General features: G+C 45.2%; 1 protein-coding gene across 1 annotated transcript; it reads left to right on the top strand.

The window, feature by feature from the left end:
- Positions 1-6,166: 6,166 nt before the first annotated feature.
- On the top strand, positions 6,167-26,869 carry KCTD21 (potassium channel tetramerization domain containing 21). Its single transcript, XM_054974144.1, has 3 exons — positions 6,167-6,246; positions 17,953-18,089; positions 26,054-26,869. The coding sequence occupies exon 3, from the start codon at positions 26,086-26,088 to the stop codon at positions 26,866-26,868; it is 783 nt and encodes a 260-aa protein (XP_054830119.1). The 5' UTR covers positions 6,167-6,246; positions 17,953-18,089; positions 26,054-26,085; the 3' UTR covers position 26,869.
- The last annotated feature ends 908 nt before the right edge of the window (positions 26,870-27,777 follow it).

Below are 27,777 nucleotides of genomic sequence, written 5' to 3' on the forward strand. Positions count from 1 at the left end.
CATATGAAAAAAAAATCAGAAGCATTCTAGTTAAAAGACGCATCCAGAAACTGCTTTTACTGGCTCGTCTGATAGAATTAAAAACCATCACCGCCTGGGGGAAAAGCAGACCGAAAAAGAATAATTTGAAAAATCCTGTGCAGTTGAACCGCCTCCTGGTAACAGAAGTGCTTTCTTTTGCTTACATCTCCAATTTTCTGTAATAGGGGAGATTCTTTGATCTGCTCTGTGACATTTCCCCGAGGGGCTGCCGTAGCATAAACAGAAACCGAGAGAGAAAATTCACCCGACCTCACTGTCCTTCAAGCCCATTCCGAAAACCTCCGCTCTGCCAGACAGGACATTGCATCACTGATTTTCTGCACTGTCAGGATATACTAGCCGGTTTGGGCCGGATCCAGCAAAATGCTGAGTGTCCGAGGCGTGTCAATACATTCAGGATGGAGTCACTAGATTGGCTACGGGCGTTCAGGACTGGCATGACGCATCCTGTTGTCTGCAACATATTACCTGGGGGTAAGGACAAGTTCTTTCTTCCAGTAGTGTCTGATAATACAATCCTTTGATACTTTCTGGCACTTAATTCCCAGAATGCCTCATTGATTACTGCGGTATGCAAAAGAAGGGCCATTAAACTGGAACTCTAGAGTGGTAACTGTGAGAATTTGGGGCAAGGATTTGGGAGACGTTGCATCCCCCACCCTGTCAGGAAAGCTTTCTGGGTAACTTTGGGCTGTCATCCTAACCTACCTCACAGAGCTGTTGTGAAGATAAACTGGGGAAAGGGAAAATCTGTGTGCCATCTTGAGTGCCTTGGAGGAAGGGTGGGATAAAAATGTGTCAGGTGATCCCAGTCATGTTTACTCAGGAGTAAACCCCACAGTATGGCTCATCTATCAATAATAATAATATTCAATTTATATACTGCCCTTCAGGACAACTTAATGTCCACTCAGAGTGGTTTACAAAGCGTGTTATTATTATCCTCATGGCAATCACTCTGTGAGGTGGGTGGTGCTGAGAACTCTGAGAGAGCTCTGAGAGGGCTGTGACTGACCCAAGGTCACCCAGCTGGTTTCAAGCGGAGGAGCGGGGAATCAAACCCGGCTCTCCAGATTAGAGTCCTGCTGCTCTTAACCACTCTTAGTGGGCGTAGGATTGTAACCACCATTTCTCAAGAAACAGTACTATCACTTCCCATGACATCATGCAAACCCTTCAAGAGAACCTGGCAAGATTTCCATCTGCAAAAACCACAGACATGAGCAATGGAGAATATGGAACACTTTCTGCAGGTGGAGAACTTTCGTATCATAATTCTGTGGCTCTCCCAAGATAAAATACTTACAGATAGTGACAGAACATAGAGTTTCTCTGGATCAGAGAAAAATCTATGCCTCCTAGCTTTCTGCCTCCAAGTGAGTGGCTGAAAGCTCTAGAAAAACTCATAGCTACAAAATGCTACAATGAGCTATCCCATAGTCTGCCCCCATCATCTGTAACCAAATCCATATTGACCCTAAACAAATTCCATTTTTAGATATCTTCTTCATAAGCCATGTATGCCAATCACCATAACATTTTTGGTGCCAACAGGGGTCATTTCGTAGAAAAAGAGCTGGAAGAACTCATTAGCGTAACTCATTAGCATAGCTCATTAGCATATACCACGCCCCTTGACATCATCGGCAGTGTGTCATTAGCATGACTGATTTGCTTCTACCACACCCCCTGACATCACCTATCCTGGCTGTTTTGGACCCAATCCTGGCCATTCAGGGCCAAAATTGGGCCCAAAATGGCAAAAAGAGGCTGAAAATGGCTGAAAAGGGGCCCCAAATGGTCAGGATCGGGCCCCAAAATGGTCAGGATCGGGTGGGAGAGTGATCCACCATCCGTCAGAGGCCTGATCCGGGCTGTTTTGGCCCAAATCCAGGCTGAAAAGGGCCCAAAATGGCCGAGGCAGGTTGGCAGGGCCGCCTGACATGTGACCTCTTTGGGGAACTGCCGGAACTGCGTTCCGGCACGTTCCCCCTCGAAATGAGCCCTGGGTTCCAGGCGGAAATGGGCCCAAAATGGCCGAGGCAGGTGGGCAGGGCCGCCTGACATGTGACCTCTTTGGGGAACTGCCGGAACTGCGTTCCGGCACGTTCCCCCTCGAAATGAGCCCTGGGTTCCAGGCGGAAATGGGCCCAAAATGGCCGAGGCAGGTGGGCAGGGCCGCCTGACATGTGACCTCTTTGGGGAACTGCTGGAACTGCATTCCTGAGCGTTCCCCCTCGAAATGAGCCCTGGGTGCCAATGAGTTCACTCAAGCCCTAACCCTATTGCCGGTTTCATTTGAAGACACTAAATTCTAGTGAAGCAATATTCGAGGTCAGTTGCATCTTCGAGACCAACTAGATTTCCAGGGTATGAGCTATCAAGTGTCAAATCTCCTGGTTTTGTTAGAGAGTTTAATTTCTCTAATGCTACTGCACGGCTCGCATCCATTCTGCTTACATTGCACTGAATACAGCAAAAGAACTATGATTTATTCCCAGCTGTACTGTTCCGTTTTATAGGACTGTAGTCTGTTGCAATGCTTATTGTGTGTGTCCATCTTGCTTTTACTGCATCATCTTTGACCTTTGTAATCCGCTTTCTGCACTATGGTACGTCATGCTTTAGACAGCCTTTTGTCTGCATTAGATGCAGAGAAGTTAGCCGTGTTAGTCTGTGGTAGCAAAATCAAAATTGTTTTCTACTTCTGTAATCTTAGTTCTGTTGCTTTGTTTACTGCGGTCCAATTGTTTTCTGTATTACATAATCCACTTCAAATCTCAGTGAGAAAGGCAGGCTATGAACAAAATAAGATAGTCAAATAAACTTTGATATAAAGCTTTCCCATACCGCTTTCGGAAAGTAACTGATGAAGCGGTAGACAAATGGGTGGAGGGTACACCCGATCAAGGCTGCCCCCCAGGTTGGGGGATCCACATATTAACAAGTCCAGTTTATATAAGCAGTGAGTCCCCAGGAATTTTAGCAATCCACTCTCTGGGTGACTATCTCATGTCTCTTAATGCCCAACTCAAGACTCCTTTGCTTTAACACGCGTTTAACAGAGAAGCCAGATATAGAATTTGGGAAGAAATTACTGCACGAGTTTATAAAGCATTTCAAAAGGATTAACCAAGTTGAGCAGGCAGCAATATGAGAATCAGGAAGGTAACTGGGCACTTACCAAAGGAAAAGAGCGAAAAGCTAAAAAATAAGTAGCTCAGTATGTTTAAAACTATTTCATTTAATAAAAATAGTGAGGAATCTAGTAGCACTGTAAACTCTAACATGTTTTTATTCTAGCATAGGCTTTCGTAAGCCAAGCACCAGTTTGGTGTAGTGGTTAAGAGTGTGGGACTCTAATCGGGAGATCCAGGTTTGATTCCTCACTCCTCCACTTGAAGCCAGCTGGGTGACCTTGGGTCAGTCACAGCTCTCTCAGAGCTCTCTCAGCCCCACCCACCTCACAGGGTGTTTTGTTGTGGGGATAATAATGGCATGCTTTGTAAACTGCTCTGAGTGGGCATTAAGTTGTCCTGAAGGGTGGTATATAAATCGAATGTTGTTATTATTATTATATTATTATTCATTAAATACATGCAGGGGGCATGCTAGGGGTGTTTGTGTGTATACAAACACACACACACACACGAAGATATTGCATTGTTAAGTACTGTATTGCATTGTTAAGTGCTGTTTCAAACGTTGCAATGCTTTGATTTTCACCACCTTGGGGACTCTATTTGGCTGGAAAGGCAGCAGAGAAATGTTTTCAATAAATAAGTAAAATATGTCATAGATATGATATGATAAAAAAACCCACTGTAAACAAGGCCATGCAACGCAGGAAATGCAGTGAGAGATCTAATTATTCAAAATTCAAATGTAATCGAGAAAAGTTCAACGACCTTTGACAAGAGAGAGACCCAGTCTCTCTCTTGTAAGAGGCAAGTAGTGGTTAGAGAGGGAGGCGCAGGTTCAATTCCCCCCTCTTCCATGGAAACTTTCTGGGTAATCTTAGGCCAATCACATACTCTCAGCCTAACCTACCTCACAAGGTTGTTGTAAGGATAAAATAGAGGAGAGGAAAATGATATAAGCCGCTTTGGGTTCCCATGGAGGGGAGAAAGGCGGAGTATACATTAAATAAGAACAGTCATTGCCAATCTCGCAGTTTTGTCAAGCTGGTTGGCACTTGTAATGTAGAGTTGCCAACCCCCAGGTGGTAGCTGGAGATCTCCCAAAATTACAACTGATCTCTAGGCCACAGATATCAATTCCCCTAGAGAAAATGACTGCTTTGGAGGGGCAATTGTATGGCATTATACCCTATTAAGGTCCCTCCCGTCTCCAAACTCTGCCTTCTCCAGGCTTTACCCCCAAATCTCCAGGAATTTCCCAACCTGGAGCTGGCAACCCTACTGTAATGACTGAGGAATCTTCAGTCCTTGTCAAGTCCCAGAGCAATGGTATCAATAAGGGAATCTTAGTTCAGTGATTTTTAATCTTAATAAAACCGTAAAATAGTGCAGAATACATTCATGTTTTGTAGATGGAATGGAAGAGGCCTCTTCCTCCAAGACCAGCTCCTTCTTATAGAAACCAGGGAGCAAATGCCATCTCGCACAAAGGCACAGCAGGAGTCCCTGACTCCAGCGGAGGCTGACTAGAGAGAGGCAAGACAAGGCCAGAGCACTGACTCACGCAGAGGGGCAGCGGTGGGTGGGTAGTTGGGGCTCAGGCATCCTTTTCAATTCATTCATTTGTTTGGGAATTACCACTCAAGCCTCCAGAGGGCTCAATTGCAAGCACTGCTTTTGTTATAAAGGAATATGGTGATGGGGCGGAGGGAAGGAATGCAAAGTCTTTGGGAAGCAGCCTCGGGTCTCTTTTCCTCTCTCAGACACCAGCTCCCTCCCCAGCCCAAAGCTTTTTGTCTGGTGGTTTTTTTTCCAGACCAGCCACTCCCTCTTGCAACATCCTTGCCCCACTGTGGCACCACATCGGGTCCCGGAAAATAAGCAAAATTATACTGAACTTTGAGACAAGCTTGGAGTCCCAGGGTGTTCAGTTCTGGGAAAGGCGAAGCCGTGCTCCGGAAAAGAGTGTGTGCAGAAAGCATCCTCCCACAGGAGAGGGGAGGAAAGAGCCCTGGCCAGGATCAGACCCAAATCTATCTAGTCCGGCACTCCACCCAGCCAGATGTCTTTGGGAAACCCGCACATCATGCCTGAAGCCCCTAACCTTTGCATTAAGGTATATTGCTTCTGAACATGGAGGCTCCATCTCACCATCACAGCCATTTTTCCATGAATCTTCAAGGTCAGAAGCTTACCACTGATAAATTAGTTCATACTAGAGTTGCCATCCTCCAGGGGAAGCCGGGAGATCACCCAGAATTACACCTGCTCTCCAGACCAGAGATCAGTTTCCCTTGGAGAAAATCCCCCCCCCCCCTGTGGACCTCCGCTGAGGTCCCTCTCCAGGCTCCACCCCGCCCTTAAATCTCCAGGAATTCCCCACCCCAGAGCTGGCAGCCCTAGTTCACCCGCCCTTGCGCCCGTTCCCCGGGCATAATGCCTTCCTTGCACGGTTCCTCCCGAGCGCAGAATGAATAGGCGAAAGAAGTTGCCTCCAACTCACCGATTTCCTTCTTAGGGGCTCTGCAAAGGTGCTTGCAAAGGGGGGGTGGGGTGGATTTTTTTCCCCCACCCTGTTTGGAAAGCAAATAATTCCTCTTCTGCTCAGCCCAACCGCCTGCAGCTCTCCTGGATTCCCCCAGCGCTGCAAAGCAAAATCTCCAGCGGTTGGTGCAGCAGCGCGCTATAGCGCCAGCCGGCTCATAACTGCAGGCATAACCTCAAGCGTCGCTGCCGGAGATGGATTCTCGCTTCTTTTTTTCCTCCCCTTCCCGCGGGTCAATTGCAAGGCTGCGTCCCCTTTAACACCAGCTGATTCCATACCCTTCTTGCCCTGCAGCCTCTCGGGAGTTGTAGTCCTCGCTCTGGCTTGCGAGGACTGCAAAAAAGCCAGCTGAGAAATACAATTCCCAGGCTGCAAGGCGAAGGGCTGGACTTTCGCTGCTCTTGCCCGGGATTTCATCTCCCCCCCCCCACCTTTACCCCACCCCTGGCCTTTTCTCTGTCTTTTTTCCCCACCCCCTGCGGTTGTGATAAGGGCTGAGTGCCTCCAAGAAGGGGAAAGGTAGGTGATGCGATAGATCCAGATGTGCAAGGGGGGTTTGAGCAAGAAGGGTAGCCGTGTTAGTCTGTCTGTAGCAGTACAAACGAGCAAGGGTCCAGGAGCACCTATAAGACTAACAAATTTTGTGGTAAGGTATGAGCTTGCCTGAGTCACCGCTCACTTCTTCGGGGCTTTTTGCTTCACCTGCAAGGGAACCACCTATTGATGAGTCAGGTAGGATCCATACTGTAATTCTTAGGGGGTAGAAGAGATCAGGGCCCTGAGAGCCAAGGCTTTGGATTTGCACCCCCAAAAGAAGGTTCATTGCCAGCCAGGGTTGTTATTTGGGGGGTGGAAAGAGATCAGATTTTTTACACCCCTGAAAAAGCCTGTTACGCTTGTTTGGGTGAGAAGTCGAATTAAGAACAGTTGACAAACAGGATTTGAGTCCAGGGGCACCTTAAGGACCAACAAAATTTCTTTTGGAGAGTCAGCGCAACCTTCTTCGCATATAAGAAGAAAGGAGCTTTGATTCCCCAGTATCTGAAGAAGGGAGCTTTGACTCTTGAAAGCTTATACCTTGAAAAATCTTAAGGTGCCGATGGACTCAAATCCTGCTGTTCTACCGCAGACCACCACAGCCACCTACCTGAAACAGTTGACAACGTTGCCTTTTACCTGTCTTGTCTTCGGGCGCCCTGTACCCACATCGTTCGGCTGTTCCCCCCTGCCCTGCGCTCTCTGAATAGGAGTAGCTGCTATTTTTTATTTTTCAGAAATTTAGCAAACAGAGCTTTCCCAGGGAAGGGATTGCAGCACCTGTTGAATTTCTGGCTGGCAGGCAGATGTTGAAGACCGAGGGGATCTTGCTAGAAAAAAGGGAGGCTAGCAAATGTACCGTGAATACTTTTATATTTGGATAATGTCCTTTGTCATCAGTACGCAAAGTCTGAACAAGATGGATTAAGATGGGTAGCTGTGTTAGTCTGTCTGTAGCAGTAGAAAAGAGCAAGAGTCCTGTAGCACCTGTAAGACTATCAAAATTTGTGGTAGAGTATGAGCTTTTGTGAGTCACAGGTCACTAGGTATCTGAAGAAAGTATCTGAAGAAGTGAGCTGTGACTCACAAAAGCTCGTCCTCCGTCAGCTGCACTGGTTACCAGTTGAGTACTGGGTCTGGTTCAAGGTTCTGGTGTTGACCTATAAAGCCCTATGCGGACTGGGCCCAGCATACCTTCGGGACCGCCTCTCCCCATATGTTCCCTGGAGGTCGCTTTGATCAGCTAATAAGCAGTTGCTGATGGTCCCTGGCCCAGGGAGGTCCGTCTGGCCTCTACCAGAGCCAGGGCCTTTTCAGTCCTGGCTCCGACCTGGTGGAACTCTCTGTCTAAGGAAACTAGAGCCTGGTGGGATTTGTAATCTTTCCACCGGGGCTGCAAGACGGAGATGTTCTGCCAGGCATTTGGTGGGGGCTAGGCTGTCCTCTCGCCGGCCATACCACTGAAGACCGTCCACCACCCATGCAGGAGCTCATAAGCATGATGCAGGGCATGATGTAAGAGCCAAGCCCTGCGCCTAAAATGCTGTATTTTAATATTTATATCTGCCAATTGAGAATTTTTTATTGTGTATGGAATAGTGTTTTAATGTTTATTTATAATGTTTTTCTTGTTTTGAAACTGTATGTTACAAATTGTGTGCTGTTGCACCGCCCTGAGCCTGTCTGACGGGGAGGGCGGTCTAGAAATGCAATAAATAAATAAATTAAATCCCTTACCACAAATTTTGTTAGTCTTATAGGTGCTACTGGACTCTTGCTCTTCTTTACTGAACAAGATAGTTTATGCATGAAGAGCAAGATTCAGATCCAGTAGCACCGTAAAGACCAACGAGATTTCCGGGGTATCAACTTTTGAGAGTGAAAATTCCCTTCTTCAGATATAGGGAAGCTCTGACTCTTGAAAGCTCATACCCCAGAAATCTAGCTAGTCTTTAAGGTGCTACTAGGCCCGAATCTTGCTCTTCTCCACAAACCAACATGGTTACTCACCTGAAACTATCTTCACAGTCTTCTACTGAATTAGACTATTAGTCCTTCAAGGTCAGTTTTGTCTTCTCAGACTGGCAGAGGTTCACCAAGATCTCAAGGTGAGGGTCTTTCACATCACCTCCTGCCTGGTCCTTCTAACTGGAGATGCTGGGGATTGAACCTGGGACCTTTTGTGTACAAAGCAGATGCCCTTCCGCTGAGGCACAGCCCTTCCCCATACAATAAATGTTATTTATTTAGGAAAAAAAGGATGCCTCCTCTCTAGGAACCTGCCTGATATGCTCTCGGACCAATTAGCAACCATTTATACACTTTTCTTTTTTTAAGTGCTGATATTTTTACAAACTGGGTTGCATTTCCCATCCCAGTCGTGAGACAGTGTTGTACAGTGGCTAGAGGGTTTTGCTTGGAATTATGGAAACTGCTTCCTGCCTCATTCAGCTGTTAAAGTATCTTGGCTTAGCCACTAAGCTAAGCCTTACCTACCTCATAGAGATGTTGTTATGCAAAAGTACTATTCTAAGATTCCTGAAGGAAGGCCAGGTAATAAAACATAAATAAATGCTCTAGCATGTCACTATTATTCCTATTTTAGGGGAAAGGGTCAATTAAACGACAGTGGCTAACACAGTGAATCAGTGGCAGGGGTGAGTGTTAAAACCAAGCCCTCCCACTCTATCCATCGGACCCCAGTTTATCCAGCATAAAAAGAAGTAGAAGTTAATACTTTCAGGACGACCTACTTCAATACAGTTTCTGGATTTGATTTACCATCTTCACATTAGTGTGTAATTCTGGGCCTGTAAGACGGAGATGTTCTGCCAGGCCGATGGTTGTGGTTAGGGCGAGGGCGAACTATCCGGCCGACCTTCTTGCCGTGGTTTTTTAGGCTGCCCTGCTTTGCTGGTTCAATCTTGGCGACCGGTTGTGCCGCACCTCACAGTACTTGAGAGCTTGAGTGTACTGACTGCGAAATAACAAACGCTGCATTATGGAATGATCTGGTTTTAATTATTTTTGTATTGCATTTGACTATTTTACTTATATTTACGGTATGCTTCTATGCTATTATCTTTTCTCTTTTTTTGCATTATGGATTTGATGATGTGACCTGCCCTGAGCCCGCTTGTGGGGAGGGTGGGTTAAAAGTCTAATAAATCAAACTAGGATCTGGAAAACCAAAGTTCGAATCCTCACTCTGCAGTGGACGCTGGCTGGGTGATCTTGAACCAGTCCTACACTCTCAGCTTAACCCACCTCACAGGCTTGTTGTTAGAGTTCCCAGGTTACTATACCCTCCTGGCGGGAGAGGAGACCCCAGACTTAACCTGTGGAAGTCTCCTTGCCCACGTGTGCTCCCGGAGACACGTGATGATGTCACTTCCGAGAAGTGACATCATCATGCCGGCACAGACATGCTCCCATGCTTTGCACAGGGCTAATTCTGGCCCGCTTGTTTTTGGCCCCAGTGAAGTGTGAGAACATGCATGCCCATGGCCAGTGTGACATCACTTCAGGAAGTGACATCATCATGCCCCATCAGGAGCGTGGCCAGTGTGCACTTTCTCGGGATGTCTGCTAGTGGCGGGCAATCACCAGCGGTTTCCACCTCCCGCCAGTTGCCAGCGATTGGTGGGAACCTGGAAACCCCCCAGGACGTTGCCCACCACTGACGGTCAACTGGTTAGCCTAATTGTTGAGAGGATAAAATGGAGAAAAGGAGGACAATGTAAGCCACTTTGGATTCCCATTGGGGAGAAAAGTGGGGTATAAATGAAGTAAATAATTATTCTTAACCAGGTCGTTGGAAGGTATCATGGCACAAACGTTGCAGAACCTGAGCTGTGAGCAAAATATCTTCCTCAACGTTTGTTACTTTGCTATCAAGATGGGTAGCCGTGTTAGTCTGTCTGTAGCAGTAGAAAAGAGCAAGAGTCCAGTAGCACCTGTAAGACTAACAAAATTGGTGGTAGGGTATGAGCTTTCATGAGCCTCAGGCTTACTTCAGACGCTATCAAAACATGCTAGAAAGGCTTTGTTAGAGGCACTGGGAAATTAAATTAAGGCAGCAATGCTGTGCAACTTTACTTAGGAAGGAGCCCTATTGAATTTAGAAGGACTTCCTTCTGAGTAAAAGTGATTATGATCAGGCAGTTTGGATTAGAATTAGCAAATAAACAAGGCATGCTTTGATTTCTTAAGCATCTTTTAACTTTTCAGTTCTGACGCCAACATTAGTAAATCATCTGTTAATACGTAGCTGAATCCCTTTATCTTACAGCACTGGCCTACATTATGATCTTATCTATAAAGGTAGGGCTGTGTTGGGGGATGAAAAGTAGGAGGGGGCGAAAATATCAGCCAAGACACATGGCAATTCACAATTAGTCGGGCCTTGCACTGGGTCTAAGAATAAACAAGGAGTTGTTCAAAAGAAGGAATTTAAAGGTGGGTACCATATGTACTGAATTCTCCCAAGAAGCTAAAATGACAAAACTGAGGCTATCGTACTTTGGTCACATCATGAGAAGACAAGATTCTCTGGAAAAGTCAATAATGCTAGGAAAAGAGAAAGACCTAAAACAAGATGGCTGGACTGAATAAAATAAGCCACGTCCTCCAGTTTGCAGGATATGAGAAAGTCTGTTAATGATAGGAAGTTTTGGAGGTCTTTATTCAAAGGGTCACCATAGGTTGAAGACGACTTGATGGCACATAATACACACATACCACATGTACCTGCCTGCATAAAAATGGAACGAGATTTTGGATATTCTGTCCCACTCAGGTAGCATGCATGAATCAGGATTACAAAGGAACCGAGGTTACTTATTGACTTACTTATTGACATTTTTGCTGTGAAGAAGAGGCATGTGATCTCTGCTGAGCTGACACAAATTCAGTTTTGAGAACTGCAAAAGCAAGCATCTGTGATAATATCTTGTAGGCAGAGAAACTGCCCAGTAATCTTACAAAAACCTCTGGAAGAGCATGACATTGTGAATGGATTAATGGAATTTATTTACCAAAAAAATTAAACATATACAGCCTTATTCCACATAATTAAAAACTAATCTTTATTTCATGATGGAATAACCTTTGGATGGTAATATATTTTCCTCAAAAAGCATTTTATTTAAAAAAATCCGATTTAAATAAAAAAAATCCAATTTAAATAAAAAAAATCTGATTTTTTGGTTTTTTAAAAAAAATCATTGATTTTTATCCACCCTGCTCAGGGTTGTATGTGGGACTTTCTGCATGTAAACTGCAGTCTCCACCGCTGAGCCACACTGCCCCCCCCTAAGCCTACGTTCACATTCTGCTCCCCAAATTGATTTCATTTGCTTTGTTTGACTTCTAGTCCGCTCTCCCCACAAACGGGTGCAGTGCAGATAACATCAGCATTAAAACCATAGATAGTATATCATCAGTCATAAAATGACTCCAGACGGCGGCCCTTATTACCCAGCCCCGATAAAACATTTCCATGGGGTGAGAGGTAAAGAACAGCAGTGATCCAACTGGTGGAAAAACCGGAGTAGGGGTCACACTTGCCCCCAACAGGAGACTGCAATAAGTTACAATAGTCGTGAAAACCTAACGAAATAAGGATTTAGAAAAATTACAAAATTATTCTTACTGTTATTTCATAATTCAAATTGCCGTTCAATACATATCGGTACACACAGTCTTCATATACAGACCTATACATAAAGTGCTAGTGCAAAACGATGGTATTGCCTATGAACAATTAATACTTCTAAAGTCCATCAATTTTCTTAGAGTTTGCTCAAAAAGTTCATAGGGTCAAAATTCGAGTATAGGTCCGAATACATGCAGGTTGGACTAGACCATCTGACGGGCAAACTGGTTCATGGGGGGGGGGGTTCCCGTTTCCGAGTCTTTTTCAAAATGGTTATCTCACTGACGTAATTTTCAGTATTCAGAAGCTCCCATTCAAACTCCACTAAGGCAAACGTTGGATGCTGCTCCTGGGAACGGCTGCGTGAATTACAAAATAGCAGTAAGAATAATTTTGTAATTTTTCTAAATCCTTATTTCGTTCGGTTTTCACGACTATTGTAATTTATTGCTATCTCTTCTCGTGATTCTCTGCTTTTTCCCAACAGGAGACTGGCACAGAAGCTCACCCAGAGCCCAGCCTCAACCATATGCCTGTTGGAACATCTTATTTTCTTATTTTCTTACTCGGCCATTGCGAACCCGTTCTTCATCCCAAGAGACTTGCGTATGGTTGCTAGCATTGGGCACGTGATCTGGCCATCTCATGGGCTGAGTTGCTGATTTCCAGTTTGGAAGGGGATACATTGTGCAATATCAATCATTTCCGCATGGGTTATTTGCCTCAGACTCAATGCTTTTGGAAAGTGGATTTCCCCCCAGCTTCCCTACAACATTGTGGTGCATTCGTGTGCCTCTGAGGGTTTCCCTGGCTTTTCCCTATCTTTGTCAAATCTGCTTTGCTCCGAAGTTTTGGGAAGGATTGCAAAAAAGCCTGGATGGCTGCCATGTGGCTGAGAAAGTTTGGCTTTTCCTATCCACATGGCAGACATTTTCCCTGATCCCAAGGCAGCTATTTCTTACCCCCACTAGCAGCAGAGCTTTTTTGGTTTGTTTTCTAATTAGCACTTGTTATATTGATATGATGTTAGATCAATGTATGAATCTGGTTCTCTAAATTCCCAGATTTCATTTTTTAAAAAGTAATTCTGTAACCCCTTTCTTTGTGGAGATATAAGGGGAAAGGAATATCTCCATAGCAACAGGGGGCTAGAGATTTACTTTTTTTAAAAGATGAAAGCTGGGAATTCAGAGAACCTGGTACACATACTGGTCTGTCATAACATTATATCAATATAACAATACCCAAGTGCTGGTTTTTTAAATGGAAAACGCTCCAGTCGCCTGGGGGAGGAGGGGTAGCCACTGCAGGAAAACTGCAGAGAAACTTTGCCACGTGGAAGCTCCATTTCTGCTGCACTGTACTGGCAGCCTGAGCAGCAACAGGGAAACCACACAAGCCTTCCCTCATGTGGAAAACACCGGGCCAAACTACAAGTGACGAATGACACAGGTTGGACACTTGTCAGCTTCCCTCAAGTTTTGATGGGAAATGTAGGCAGCTTGGCGGAATGTTGGACAAGTGACAGTTGAAAAGTCCATTGGACAGCAGTCGTAGAGTCAAGCTGCAAGACCAGGATGCCTACATTTCCCATCAAAACTTGAGGGAAGCTGACAAGTGTCCAACCTGTGTCATTCGTCACTTGTAGCTTGGCCCACCGTCATTTCTTTCAACTGGATACTAGGTAGGTCGCCATGTTGGTCTGCCCATATGAGTTTCTTCATGAGGTTGATAGATTTCCACTCCATGCAGCTCAATATGGTGCCTTCCAAGAGGAAAGTAGGACTCTCGGATGCTTACAGTCAGATAATCTTGTTGTTCTCTAAGGTGCTACTGGATTCAAATCCTGCTGTTCTCTCAACTGGCAGGCATTATGAATTCTCTGGATTGGTAAGGCCTTTTATGAATTCTCTGGATTGGTAAGGACATCGGAGTTGTACCTTCTGGACTTCTGAACTCAAAACGTTCCTTCTGGGTTTAGATTTTGGTACAGCCATCCTGGTGCTGAGAGATCCATGAGGTCTGTCCTCCAAGCATTTCCCAAAACCAGCCTTGGCTTCAGCCAACAGAACTCGACCTGCCTTTGGAATGTGTCTTCCAGCTGGTGGAAAGTGCTGTCAAGTCATAGCTGACTTATGGTGACACCTGCTGGGGTTTTCAAAGCATGCAAGTGCCCTCCCTTCACATACGATTGGCCGCTCTTCATTTTTAATTATGTACTAATCACTTTTCTAAAACAGATCTCCTGTTTCTAAAACGAATGGTTCTGTGAAGTTGCTAATGAGTGGGGTCTGTCCCCACCAAAGGGGTAGGGGTTATTGGGGGTGAATGTCATATAATTAAAGAGCACACACATAACACGTTTCAGCTGCTTCTTGAGGTGGCGGAGAGCGCCTCAAGTCATAGCTGACTTATGGCAACCCCAGGGGGTTTTGAAGGCAAGAGACTAACAGAGGTGGTTTGCCATTGTCAGCCTTTGCAACCCTGGTCTTCGTTGGAGATCTCCCATCCAATTACTAACCAAGGTTAGCTTCCCCGATCTGACAAGATCGGGCTAGCCTGGACTATTCAGGTCAGGGCACTGTCCAGATAAACCTTTGAAAATTAACCACTGGCTCTACACCAACCATCCAAAATGGATTTGAAACCGAGTTAGTACTTGCAACTTCCGATGAAGAATCCTCGGACACAGTTGTTTTGTGAAAAGCACTGAGCAGTCTCAGTTAAAGATTCTTATCTTTCGGAGAATTACAGTTACCAGGATCCCCTGGGTGGAAAGTTACAGCAAGCTAAACCAGTTTTACATTTGTGTACTGTAGATGCTACAAAATCTGTCCCCAAATGAGCTAACTCACTCCAAAAAAGGATGCATCGGTTAACCAGAGAACAGCTCCGGCCTGTCGCTCCACATTTTTCAGGGGCAATCAGGTAGGAGTTCGCTGGTATGGAAAGGGCAGTGCTGAAACAAATGCTTTTCCACCGATGGTTTTAAATATATGGATCTGGAAGGGCGCGCGACAGCTCAGCCATTTGGTGCGAAGCACAGCCATTCTGCTGTATGAAGTGCATTCAGTCCCCAGCAAGAGATGGTTTTACTTTTAACATGGCAATTCCAAACAGAGGAGACATGTCAGTCTGTTGTGGCAATGTGTGTGGGTGTATGTGCCATCAAGTCACCTGCAACCTATGGTGACTATTCTGGAAGCAGCTGAGAGGAGATGATGACTTCCAGGTAACTTTAACGCGCTGCCTCTTTCAACCCAGATTTTAAAGGAATCCTTACTTACAGTTGGACCCAGTGAACAAGACATGGTTCAATCAGAAGCAAGATACATCTTTATTGGTCCAGATTTGTTTGTAGACAAGCGGTAAGTTCATGATAGCTGTTGCATCCTTGCTTGAGGGGGTAAGATGCCGAACAAAGGGAGGAAGAGGACCATCAACTTTTAACACCTTCACAGGAAGCCTACAATAAACTTCTATATTGGAGGGGGGGGACTACAATTCCCATGAGTACCAATTGTTAAAGGGACAGCACATAGTTCTGACTACACAGATGCTGAGGCTTTCTAAGCTGCAGTTACAGTACAGTGACCCTATGAATGAAAGACCTCCAAAACATCCTATCATTAACAGACTTGCTCAGATCCTGCAAACTGAAGGACGTGGCTTATTTTATTGAGTCCAGCCATCTCGTTTTAGGTCTTCCTCTTTTCCTCCTGCCTTCCACTTTCCCTAGCATTATTGACTTTTCCAGAGAATCTTGTCTTCTCATGATGTGACCAAAGTACGATAGCCTCAGTTTTGTCATTTTAGCTTCTAGGGAGAATTCAGGCTTAATTCGATCAAGAACCCACTTACTTGTCTTTTTGGCTGTCCACGGTATCCGCAAAACTCTCCTCCAGCGTCATATTTCAAATGAATCAATTTTCTTCCTGTCAGCTTTCTTCGCTGTCCAACTTTCACATCCATACATAGTTGCGGCAACAGTGAACAGGAATCTTGGGTCACTTTAAAAACTGGGAATGTTTAATTCTAGAATTAACTTTCTTGGACTACAGCCTATGGCAGTATAAAATTTTGATAGAACTGAGCTCCTTTTCACATAATGGTGTCTCTTGAGTGATGAAGCTGTGGGCTTTCTAAAGCGTTAAAAATAATGTGATTCCAATAGTCTTTAGATCAAGCCATGGCACAAAAATCTGACTTGCTCTGCCAGGCAGCAGATCTCTGGGTTCTCAGCCAGAGGTCTTTCACATCTTCTGTTACCTGATGAAGGGAACTCTGACTCTCAAAAGCTTGTCCCCTGGAAATCTAGTTAGTCTTTAAGGTGCTACTGGACCCAAATCTTGTTCTTCTACTATAGACCAAAACGGCTACTCACCTGAAACTACCTGACCCTGGTGAAATACAAGTGGGCTAGTGTGTTGGCCTCGTGTAAGGCATGTGATGAAGTGTGTGCATGCATCAAGAAATGCCGTGTAGTGTGGAAGTTAGCAATGGACAGTGTGCACAGATGAATTCGTAACACTGCCTTCTGCTGAGTTCAGATCCATGTTCTATAAAGGTGAGTATTGTCTGCTCTGACTGGCAGCTGCTCTCCAGGGTCTCAGTTCTTTCACATCATCTGCTACCTGGAGATGGTGAGGACTGAACCTGGGAACTTGTGCATACCAAGGAAAAGCTATACCACTGAGTTGTATAGGTGGATAGGTAGGTAGAACCACTGACCTTTGTAGGTCGAAACTAGCAGTTTGTCAGATCTAAGGATGACAGGCTATGATAGATAGAAATCCATGTTCTTGGATGAAAAGATTTTATTTCAGGAATCATATTGTGTTCATAGAAGGATCCAAAGGGTGACCAGAAAGTTGACAGGAATACCTAAATGTGTGAAAAGCATTCTTCTTATAGAACCCAGTTACTCATCCCCCACTCCCAACAGAAAGTACAACTTTTGGCGCAAACTTCTCGGCATAGTTTGCCTATCATTTCTAGACTCTTAAGCAGACAGCAGATTATTTATTTATTTATTTTATCGTATTTATATTCCGCCCTCCCCCCCAAGCAGGTTCAGGGCGGATTAGGTTGAAACATAGTGATTCATGAGAAACGAACAGTTTACACGGTCAGATGCTGCGGGAGCCTCTAGTCGTTAGATAAGGCACCTGCGGCTTCAGTATGCCTGGGAAAGCAAGGCAGTTATGCCATTGGTAATATGACATCAAGTTACAGCATTAACAATGGTTCATAGTGACAGCTCAGCTAAGCATTATGGCATGGATGGGGCACAGACATGGCACAGTTTCAATTAGACCCAGGGCTTTTTTTCAGGGGGAACGCGGGGGAACAGAGTTCCGGAACCTCTTGAAAATGGTCACATGGCTGGTGGCCCTGCCCCCTGATCTCCAGACAGAGGGGAGTTTAGATTGCCCTCCGCGCCGCTCAGCGGCACGGAGGGCAATCTAAACTCCCCTCTGTCTGGACATCAGGGGGCAGGGCCACCAGCCATGTGACCATTTTCCCTGAGGGCAACCCACTGAGTTCTGCCACCTCTTTTCCCAGAAAAAATGCCCTGATTAGACCCCTAAATCAACACAGATATATTGTTCTTCTGAACGGCTTGAAAGGGGGAACGAAACCTATCAATGACTGTTTAGCTGCAAGGGTCCAGTTTCATGATTGGTTTCTATATGTGTGGGTGTGTTTGATTACAAATTGTTTACAACTGACCACGGAGGAAGGCCTTAGGGCCGAAACGCGTCTGGGTTTTTTTTTTTACTGTACCTTGGTCTATTTGTGTTGGTCATTGCACTGTACCTTGAGATGTTTTAGCATATACATGTAGACTTCCGTTCAGGCCTTATGTTTTAAACTTGTTTTTAATCTACATGTGTGCACATTTATAATAAATATTTTCTAATATATTTTTAGGTTGTTACTTAACCCCTCTATTTTGTTCCCCTGCTTGTTTCGGTTGAGTTTGTGGGGACTTTCTTCCACACCCCCTTTTTCTTCCTTGTTGTTTTCAGTGGAACCTCAGCATTCAGAGGCAGTGTACCTTCGTTTACCGGACGCTGGGGACAATCAACAGACGATCTCTGTATATTTAACTGCAACACTGACATTCTGCATTATCAGTAAAGAATCTCAAAGCAGATCGTTTCAGGTGGGTAGCTGTGTTGGTCTGTAGTAGTAGAGCAAGATTCGAGTCCAATACTAATTTCAAAGCCGTTTTTCCAGGGGCTTCTGGCTTTGGTCTGATCGAGCACATATCTCATAACGCTCATGTTCTCCATGACAGTTGACCCCCCAAACACCCTTCTCTACTCATCTCATCTTAAGGATAAGTATGTTTTTCTTACCCAGTGTCATCTTATCTGATACGGGGAAGGAGAAAAATGGTGGGAAAGTCCCTCTTCCCCCACCAACCCTAATTTCCATCTCCTCTTTTATAATACCCAGGATTTCAGCATGCCAAGTTAGGATGAGTAGGAAAAGCCCAGCATTTCCTTTAGATTTGCCCCAAAATAAGGCTTTGTTTTGAAGAATATTTTTGCAGACAATGGGGCCGGGGGGGGGCAGGGAGCACCATTTCAAACAATTACTGAAAAATTATCTGGCAGCAGAGAGGTAATGGTGCACTCGTGGCGATTCTTGCATTTACGACCCAGGATCCGTCCTTCTTAATTTAGGCTTGGGAAAGGGGAAATGACATTAACTTTGAGACAGTCCAGTGTCTGGCAGCTAGCATTGTGGTATGAGTCTGGAGTGCTCCGTACTTAGCTAGGCTGATTCGGACATGGTTGGATGTGGCTTGATTTCCCCCTCAGACCTTTGATGGCTGGGCCGCTGAGTGCTTGAGGTGAAAAGTGCTGCATTTTGTGGTAATATTGGGTGGCAAGGAAGTTATGTCTGTGGCAGCTCATTCCAGTGGGCTGAATGAACACTCAGTCACGTTTGAACAAAGTGCTGACTTGTGGACAAACAAAGGCTATTTCGAAAGGACCAGACTGCAGCATTGGGCTGCTATTCTGTCAATATGAAGAAAGGTCTAGAAAGCATTCTCTTCCCCACACCCCCAGCTGCCCCGAGTCTGGTTCACGCATGCAAGAGCATAGAGTGGCAGAGTGAGCTGCATGCACCACTTTGGACTGCAGAGGATAAGATTCTCATTTATTCTCATTTTAAATATTGCTTTGCATAAAAACCCTCCATGCACATAAGAAATTGGCCCAACAGGAGAAAAGGTTCTATCCTTTTACTGCCTTACTGTCCTCATTTTTCATTTTGCAGGGAGTTTTTAACGTAGAGAAGCATTCCAAAATACAACTCTGCTCTTGCTAGGATTACCAGCTTTTGAGCTGTCTTTTTAGCTTTCTAGCTGTCCCTTTAATATCAACGATACGCAGTCATTATCAGTGGATGTCAATTAGCTCCATGCCGTGAAAAACTTCAGTGGCCCATTTCTACATATTAAACTATTTCCCCATGCCAATTGACAACCTCAGCTCCAGCAGTCTGAAGTGATGAGGCCTTTTCAACCACCTTTACATTCTGCCACCTTATTTCTACTTCATTCCCCTGAATATGTGCACCCAGGCCCGAGTCCTGGCTATTTCTTATATGACTTAAGTAGTACCTCGATCAGGTTGACGTTTTCTCTACCTGCATTGGCTTAAATCGCAGCTGTATTGTAAAGCACAAGAAGGCCGAAATAAAGATATAGTTCTATAAACCTGCATGGCTATTAGTTAGTTCAGAAATGAGATACAGTACAAGCACATTTAAAACTGCATTTCTTAAAGTATTTTGAGTGGCATGCAGCTTTAGAATCATACATGCACATCAAGAAATCTAGATGGCCACCAGCCACCGCTGCGCACTGTGCATAAAATACAGTATCCTGTGTAGAATCGAAATTCTGGACTCTGAGAGCCAAGCTACAAGTGATGCCTGACACAGGTTGGACACTTGTCAGCTTCCCTCAAGTGTTGATGGGAAATGTAGGCATCCTGGTCTTGCAGTTTGGCTCTCCATTTAATTGAAGTTTACAGAACCCCCCCCACACACACACACACCCAGCGGAGGGGAAGGGGGGCACCCAGCGAGAGCCTGACGCCTGCACTCCCCTCCCGACCACATGTTCTCCCTTCCATAGACAGCCGCTCTGTAAACTTCAATTAAATGGAGAGCCAAGCTGCAAGACCAGGATGCCTACATTTCCCATCAAAACTTGAGGGAAGCTGACAAGTGTCCAACCTGTGTCAGGCGTCACTTGTAGCTTGGCCCTGAGAATCCATGCTTTTTTAAGAGCAAGTTTTTAACCCTTAGGTTTATGGATTAAAAAATGCAAGAGCCAAAAATCATGGAATGGAAGACAGGGGTAGACTTCTAGTATGCAGCAGCAGCGTCTCTTTGCTTAAAGGGTTTTTAAATACTTCCCCAGTTTTTTGGGACTCCTTGCCCGTACATCATTATTGCCCAACGCTGGTTTCTAAACCTTTCTTTATAAACACACAGTGAAAAATCCTGTTGCTACCTCCTGTACCATATTGCTTGCAGGTACGAGGGCAGGTAGGTAAGGAGGGAGTTAAAAGGAACGGGATATTAAAAGGGAATGTGATGGGGAATTTGAGCTAAGGGGTTTAGGTTGATTTCCACATTGCATCATTAAGAATACGTATATTGAGTAAACGGTGACAAATGAAGGATCCTACACAGAGGTCATTTTGTAGAAAAAGAGCCGGAGGAACTCATTAGCATAGCTCATTAGCATATGCCATGCTCCTTGACAACACCAGAAGTGTGTCATTGGCATAACTGATTTGCATTTGCCACACCCCCTGACATCACCTATCCTAGCTGTTTTGGACCCAATCCTGGCCATTCAGGGCCGAAATTGGGCCCAAAATGGCAAAAGGGGGCTGGAAAATGGCCGAAAAGGGGCCCAAAATGGTCAGGATCAGGCTGCTGATGAGCGGGAGAGTGACCCACCACCCGTCAGAGGCCCGATCCGGGCCATTTTGGCCCCAGTCCAGGACAAAACGGGCCCAAAATAGACGAGTCACCTGACATGTGACCTCTTTCGGGAACTGCCGGAACTGCGTTCCTGTACGTTCCCCCTCGAAATGAGCCCTGATCCTACACTACCTGAATAGTCCTGACTAGCCTGAGCTGGAAGCTAAGCAGGGCTGGCCATTGTACTTGAATGGGAGACGGTGTTTTGACCGTCAGATCCATACCAACTTGGTGATGAGATAGAATCTCTCTTGGATTCGAATAATTTAATGAGCCTTTGAAAAAGTTGATTGCGAAACGGGAAGTTTTCAAATATGCTGGCAAAACTCTTTGGGCTCTTGGATTTCAACTCGACGTGATGTTCTTCTCTCTGCCACTTCTCCAGAGAATCTTTTCATATTAGGAGGTACTCCACCTGGAAAGACAAATGAAATATGGAAATATAACACCAATGGAATATTCACTATATTAAAACTTCCTTTGACTGGGATAGGACGCTCAAGGAATATTGGTCCTCCTCTTGCAGGATTGTGCTTCACCAGTTGGACTTTTTGAGATTATTGAGATTCTTCGAGAGGACATTGTTTATATTGATTGTATGATATATTTACTGTGATATTTATTGTGTTCTGTCTGATATTTATTGATTGATATGAAATAACCTGTGGATATAGTAGATAGTGGATAGTGGATATTAGGGTTATTTATATAACATCTTTATAATTTTGGTTTAAGGACTTTAGCACACTGCACTTTCTAATACATATTTAAATTATCTATGAATGTGTGAATTTATGTATTTGGCCTCCGGTTGTTTGTTTGTTGTCAGCTTTTCAAGGCAGATTACATAGCAGCCATTTCCACACACGTTGAATAATGCACTTTCAATGCACTTTAGCAATCCTTTGGAAGTGGATTTTTTGTTCCACACATGGAAAAGCAGTTCCAAATGTTCACTAAAGAGTATTGAAAGTGGATTATCCAACGTGTGTGGAAGCAGCCAGTGTGAGATTAGTACAGTATCAAGGACATTTCCATACAGAGTCAAGGACATTTCCATAGGCAGTGCCATAGGATAAATAAATACAAGTTTCCAAAGACATAGCATTAGCAAGGATCCAATACAGAGTTGAAGAATTGCTGAAACAGAACATAATCAAATTCTAGGACTGACATTAGACAACATGAGCCAGTTTGGTGTAGTGGTTAAGAATGTGGGACTCTAATCTGGAGAACCAGGTTTGATTCCCCACTCCTCTGCTTGAAGCCAGCAGGGTGACCTTGGGTCAGTCACAGCTTCTTGGAGCTCTCTCAGCCCCACCCACCTCCCAGGGTGATTGTTGTGGGGATAATAATAACATACTTTGTAAACCGCTCTGAGTGGGCGCTAAGTTGTCCTGAAGGGTGGTGTTCAAATCGAATGTTGTAGTAGTAGTAGTAGTAGTAGTAGTAGTAGTAGTAGTAGTAGTAGTAGTAGTAGTAGTTGTTGTTGTTGTTGTTGTTGTTATTGAATGAAGCACAGGTAGTATATAGGAGTACAAATTTAAAGCAACAGATAATATGTAAGACAACATAGTGGTGAAATCTCATAGGCGAAGCAATACAGCCCTCCTATCTGAGTAAAAAGCCTTTTTGAATAATTCAGTTTTGCATCATTTGTGGAAAGCCAGGAGGGTGGGGGCTCTCCTGACCTCCTCAGGCAGGCCATTCCACAGGGTAGGGGCCACCACAGAGAAAGCCTGTGTATGGGCAGCTGTTGATTTCACCCATGTGCAGGCTGGCACCTGCAAGAGACCCTGTTCAGATGAGCAAAGCTGCCGTGGAGGGACATAGGGAAGGAGGCGGTCCCATAGGTATGCCGGACCAAGGCCGTAAAGAGCTTTGTGTGTGGTAACCAATACCTTGAACTGAGCACGGTAACTGATAGGTAGCCAATGGAGTGACTGCAGAATGGGAGTGATGCTCATGTTCCTGCTCGCTCCTGCTAACAGTTGAGCTGCAGCATTTTGCACCAATTGGCGCCTCCTAGTTAACTTAGGTGGGAGACCAATGTATAGTGCGTTGCAATAGTCAAGTTTTAACGTTACCATAGCATGGGTCCAGGTGGCCATGTCAGCTGTGTCGAGATAAGAAGCCATTTTCCAGGCTAGAGTGAGATTGTAGTAAGCATTTTTTGTGGCTGCCCTAACTTGTTTTCCTAGTAGTAGCGCTGGATCCAGTATAACCCCTAGGCTCTTAACAGAGTCTGCAAGGGTTTTCTATTGGTTGGGAGCTTTCTGGCACCCAGAGCAGCCCTTCTGTTGGTTTGTGGTAGAGCGTGGAAGCTAAGCAGGGTTGACCATAGTACTTGGATGGGAGACCACCAAGGAAAACAAGGGTCGGTACACAGAAAGCAGCAATAGCAAACCACCTCTGCTCATCTCTTGCCTTGAAAACCTCACGAGGGTTGCCGTAAGTTGCTTTGACAGCACTTAATTACGATTAACAAAACAGAGGTGCAATAATTAGAAATCTGCCTATTAAAATAAGAACTAGAAATTCCCCTGTTAAAACTCATTGTGTGTGGGAAAGAGCTGGCATGTTCCCTTCTGCTCTCCCTGGCAGTGCTCCTCGGGGCTTAGGTTGCCATCGCTGGCAGGAAACGGGCATACGCTTTCATTTGCCACAGCTGCCCCCAAAGATGTACTGTAGGGAAGGGAATGCAGAAGGCAGCTTTTCCTTCTCAAAATGAACTCTGGCCCTGAGCTGGTGTTACGGCAGCCTCCCTTGGTTGGCAGGAATACCCCATTTCTTAACAGAAGAACGTTTCTGGCAACTTCTTATTGTGGGACTTGGGGACAGAAGCGAGAAGCTGCTCCAACTCCTCGCTATTTTTCTGCAAGTGTAGGGAGTCCAGCCATTGAAGCTCACCTGTCCTTCTGCTTTACCTTTTCTACCATTTAGGACCAGGGTATGTCCACTCAAGAACACCCTACTTTACAAACAGACAAATACCAGCTAGAGGCCAGTGAGGAACTGCCCCACACATCTTCCCCCACCAATTTCTCTGAAGCATTCTATGGGCCTTCAGGGATTTGAGCAAGTTAATTTCTCCTTTGCTCTTTTCCCCTTTAACCAAGGGCCAAGCTACACATGACGAATGACACTTGAACGGCAAGTGGATTGAGTGGAGGGCAAGTGAACAGGGAGAAATACACTTGCCATTCAAGTGTCATTCGTCATGTGTAGCTTGGCCCTGACTCTTAGCTGTTCTTAATATTCTGTGCCTCCAAGAAACTTCTCAGTCTTTCGCCTTCATCGGGCTGGTTTCTTTCTCTTTCTTATAGTAAAAGGGCCATTTGGTTAACTTGCCAAGTCTTCTTTTTCTGTATACCACAGCAGTTCTCAGAGTCTGGAGAGATTGCTATCATAACGGTGGGTTTTGTAGTTGGTATGGAAGCCAACCACTTCCCCTTGGATATCGTGATACTTTATTTATTATTTTATTTTATTAATTGGATTTCTATCCTGCCTTCCCCGCAAGCAGGCCCAGGGTGGGTTACAACAGTAAAAACATAAATTATATTTAAAACATCGATAAAACAGCAAAAATCCCATTGACACCGCCCCCAGACAGCGGCCTTGCAGCCCAACTCTGACCAGTAAACACAGAGGGGTGGGTAAAAGAGGGGAACAGGCCTTTCCATCAGGCTATAACTCATATGCTCTGTCTAGCATCTAAACAGAAAAGAGTTCAGTAGCACCTTTAAGACTAACCAACTTTACTGTAGCATAAGCTTTCGAGAATCACAGATCTCTTCGTCAGATGCAGATGTCTAGCATCTAAATAGAAAAGAGTTCAGTAGCACCTTTAAGACTAACCAACTTTACTGTAGCATAAGCTTTTGAGAATCACAGATCTCTTCGTCAGATGCAGATGTCTAGCATCTAAACAGAAAAGAGTTCAGTAGCACCTTTAAGACTAACCAACTTTACTGTAGCATAAGCTTTCGAGAATCACAGTTCTCTTCTTCCGATGCAGATGTCTAGCATCTAACTTTTTAAAAAAATATATTTTTATTAATTAAGTAAAACATCTACATACATATTAATATATATACAAACATAATGTAGGGTTAACTTGTAGTGAACAGTTGAATATTAAGCTATCTTACCAATTGTGTTACAACTTATAAATCATTTCTACAGAGAAATGTCTCCGAACTAATTTGCATCTTACACATATATATTCAAAATCATTGTTCCAAAATAGTGCTGTATAGATAACTTGAAGGCTGTGTGTCATTTTTATCAATAAATTCAAAAAAAGGCATCCATTTTTCATAAAAATTTGTTCTTTTATTGGGTAAATTTGAGCATTGAATCCTATCGGTGATTTTTTCAATTATAAATTGGTCCCATATCCGAGAATATCATTGTATTAATGATGGAGGATAATGTTTGTTCCAGTTAAGGGCTATTGATGTCTTGGCAGCAACTAAAAGGCTTGATATGAGCTGACGCCATATACTTGGAATCTGCGCTTCTTGCCAAAGATCAAGAAAGATCAGTTGTGGATCCAATGGGATTTTATACGATGTTATCTGTTCTATTATGATAGTGCTCCCGAAATTATTTATAACCTGACATTGCCACCTACTTCCCCACATTTTTTCCAGCAGAGAGGGGAATAGGACGATGTGATCTTTGAAAGTTTTGGGGGCATCTAAGAGCCAAGCTACAAGTGACGCCTGACACAGGTTGGACACTTGTCAGCTTCCCTCAAGTTTTGATGGGAAATGTAGGCATCCTGGTCTTGTAGCTGTAATGGAGAGCCAAGCTGTAAAACCAGGACGCCTACATTTCCCATCAAAACTTGAGGGAAGCTGACAAGTGTCCAACCTGTGTCAGGCGTCACTTGTAGCTGGGCTCTAACTTTCAAGGTTTGGGGATAGAGGGGCTTGAGGAATTTCAGAGTTTTAGCTTCTCATTCTAAATTCCCAGATATTTAACATTCCGTATACTTTTCGTTCACAGTTTTCATGAGCTTGAGATCATTTTGTACCTCACAGCCTAAATGATTCACATAATTGTGTTGGTATCTGTTGTCCTCTTCCCTCCCTCCCCTCCCAGAACATTTCCTGAAGTTGCAGTGTTAACACACCATGTCGGAGCCCATAACGCTCAACGTTGGTGGGAAGCTGTACACCACTTCGCTATCCACCTTGACCAGTTTTCCTGACTCGATGTTGGGTGCCATGTTCAGTGGGAAAATGCCGACCAAGAGGGACAGCCAAGGGAACTGCTTCATCGACAGGGACGGAAAGGTTTTCCGATACATCCTCAACTTCCTGAGGACCTCTCACCTGGATCTACCAGAGGACTTCCAAGAAATGGGCCTCCTTCGACGAGAAGCGGATTTTTACCAGGTCCAGCCGTTGATCGAAGCCTTGCAGGAGAAGGAGGTGGAGCTCTCGAAAGCCGAGAAAAACGCTATGCTCAACATCACCTTAGATCAAAGGACTCAGACAGTTCACTTCACGGTCCGGGAAGCTCCGCAGATCTACAGCTTGTCCTCGTCCAACATGGAAGTGTTCAGTGCCCACATCTTCAGCACCTCCAGTTTGTTCTTGAAGCTCCTGGGCTCCAAACTGTACTACTGTTTCAATGGCAACCTGTCGTCTATATCTAGTTATCTGCAGGATCCTTACCACGTCACCTTGGACTGGGTGGCTAGTGTGGAAGGCCTACCCGAGGAGGAGTACACAAGGCAGAACTTAAAGAGGTTGTGGGTCCTGCCGGCGAAGAAGCAAATTAACACTTTCCAGGTATTTGTGGAGGAGGTCTTGAAAATCGCCATGAGCGACGGGTTTTGCGTCGACTCCTCTCACCCGCATTCCTCGGATTTCATGAACAATAAGATTATCCGTCTCATTCGGTATAAGTAGACCTTGTATCCTTGACCCTCATTCCTTTATAACTGTACTGATGTGTCGCAGTCTTACCTTGACACAAGTTGTGTGTTTGCACTTCACAAACCCCCATGCTAATCTGGATTACCAATGGCTAATGGGCTAACTAACATATGATGAAACTCTAGAATAGGAACGAGCAATAAATCGATATGTGTAGGTTACAGAAGGGACGGGACATCCAGACCCTCTGTGCTATGTATGCTTCATGGACAGTTTTGGGTCCACTTGCACTGGTTACCTTTCTTCTAAGGAGCATCACGGGGGGGGGTGTCTTTTGTTATTTCACTGCTATGTTGGCACAGGCTATGACATCAGTGTTTACGAGGGGAGGAAACACCTTGTGCTTCCTGTCAGGGCTTGCCACCGCTGCCACTGGGCAGGGCACCAGCTGGGCCGGCCCTGACGTCAGGGGGGTGCCAGGGATGCTGCAGGACCCTGCTCCATGGAAGGAGGGGTGGTATACATCACCCAGACTCCCTCTCAGTCCACTCGCTGGCCTGCTCAACCTGGCCTGCTCACCCCCTTCGCCCCCTGTCATCTCTTCCTCCCAGAACTCTCCTCCAAGCCTCTGCTCTCACACCACACCATCACTCCTTACTCACACCCACCACCCCAGAGCTCTTCCCAGCCAGCCTTTATAGGGCCTTCTCTTACCGCCCCGCCCTCCTTGCAGGTCCTGCCTGCCAGGCCCCACCCCTCCTTGGCCTCCCAGCATTGGCCTGGGCTGTCTCAAGCTGCTGCAGCTGGGGTAGCTGGCTGGGCTGCCTGGATCAGCAACAGCTGCGTCATGTTGGCTGGCTGCCAAGCCTCTCTGGCTGAGCTGATTACTGAAGGTAGGCCCAGCTGTGGCCCCTTGGCTGGCTGCCCAGCTCTTCCCACAGA

This window comes from Eublepharis macularius, chromosome 3 (genome assembly GCF_028583425.1).
Source record: "Eublepharis macularius isolate TG4126 chromosome 3, MPM_Emac_v1.0, whole genome shotgun sequence".
In the NCBI taxonomy this organism is placed as follows: Eukaryota; Metazoa; Chordata; class Lepidosauria; order Squamata; family Eublepharidae; genus Eublepharis; species Eublepharis macularius.

Bases quoted from the DNA above. Each gene is read 5' to 3' on its own strand.
- KCTD21 (XM_054974144.1), top strand. From the start codon at position 26,086: ATGTCGGAGCCCATAACGCTCAACGTTGGTGGGAAGCTGTACACCACT.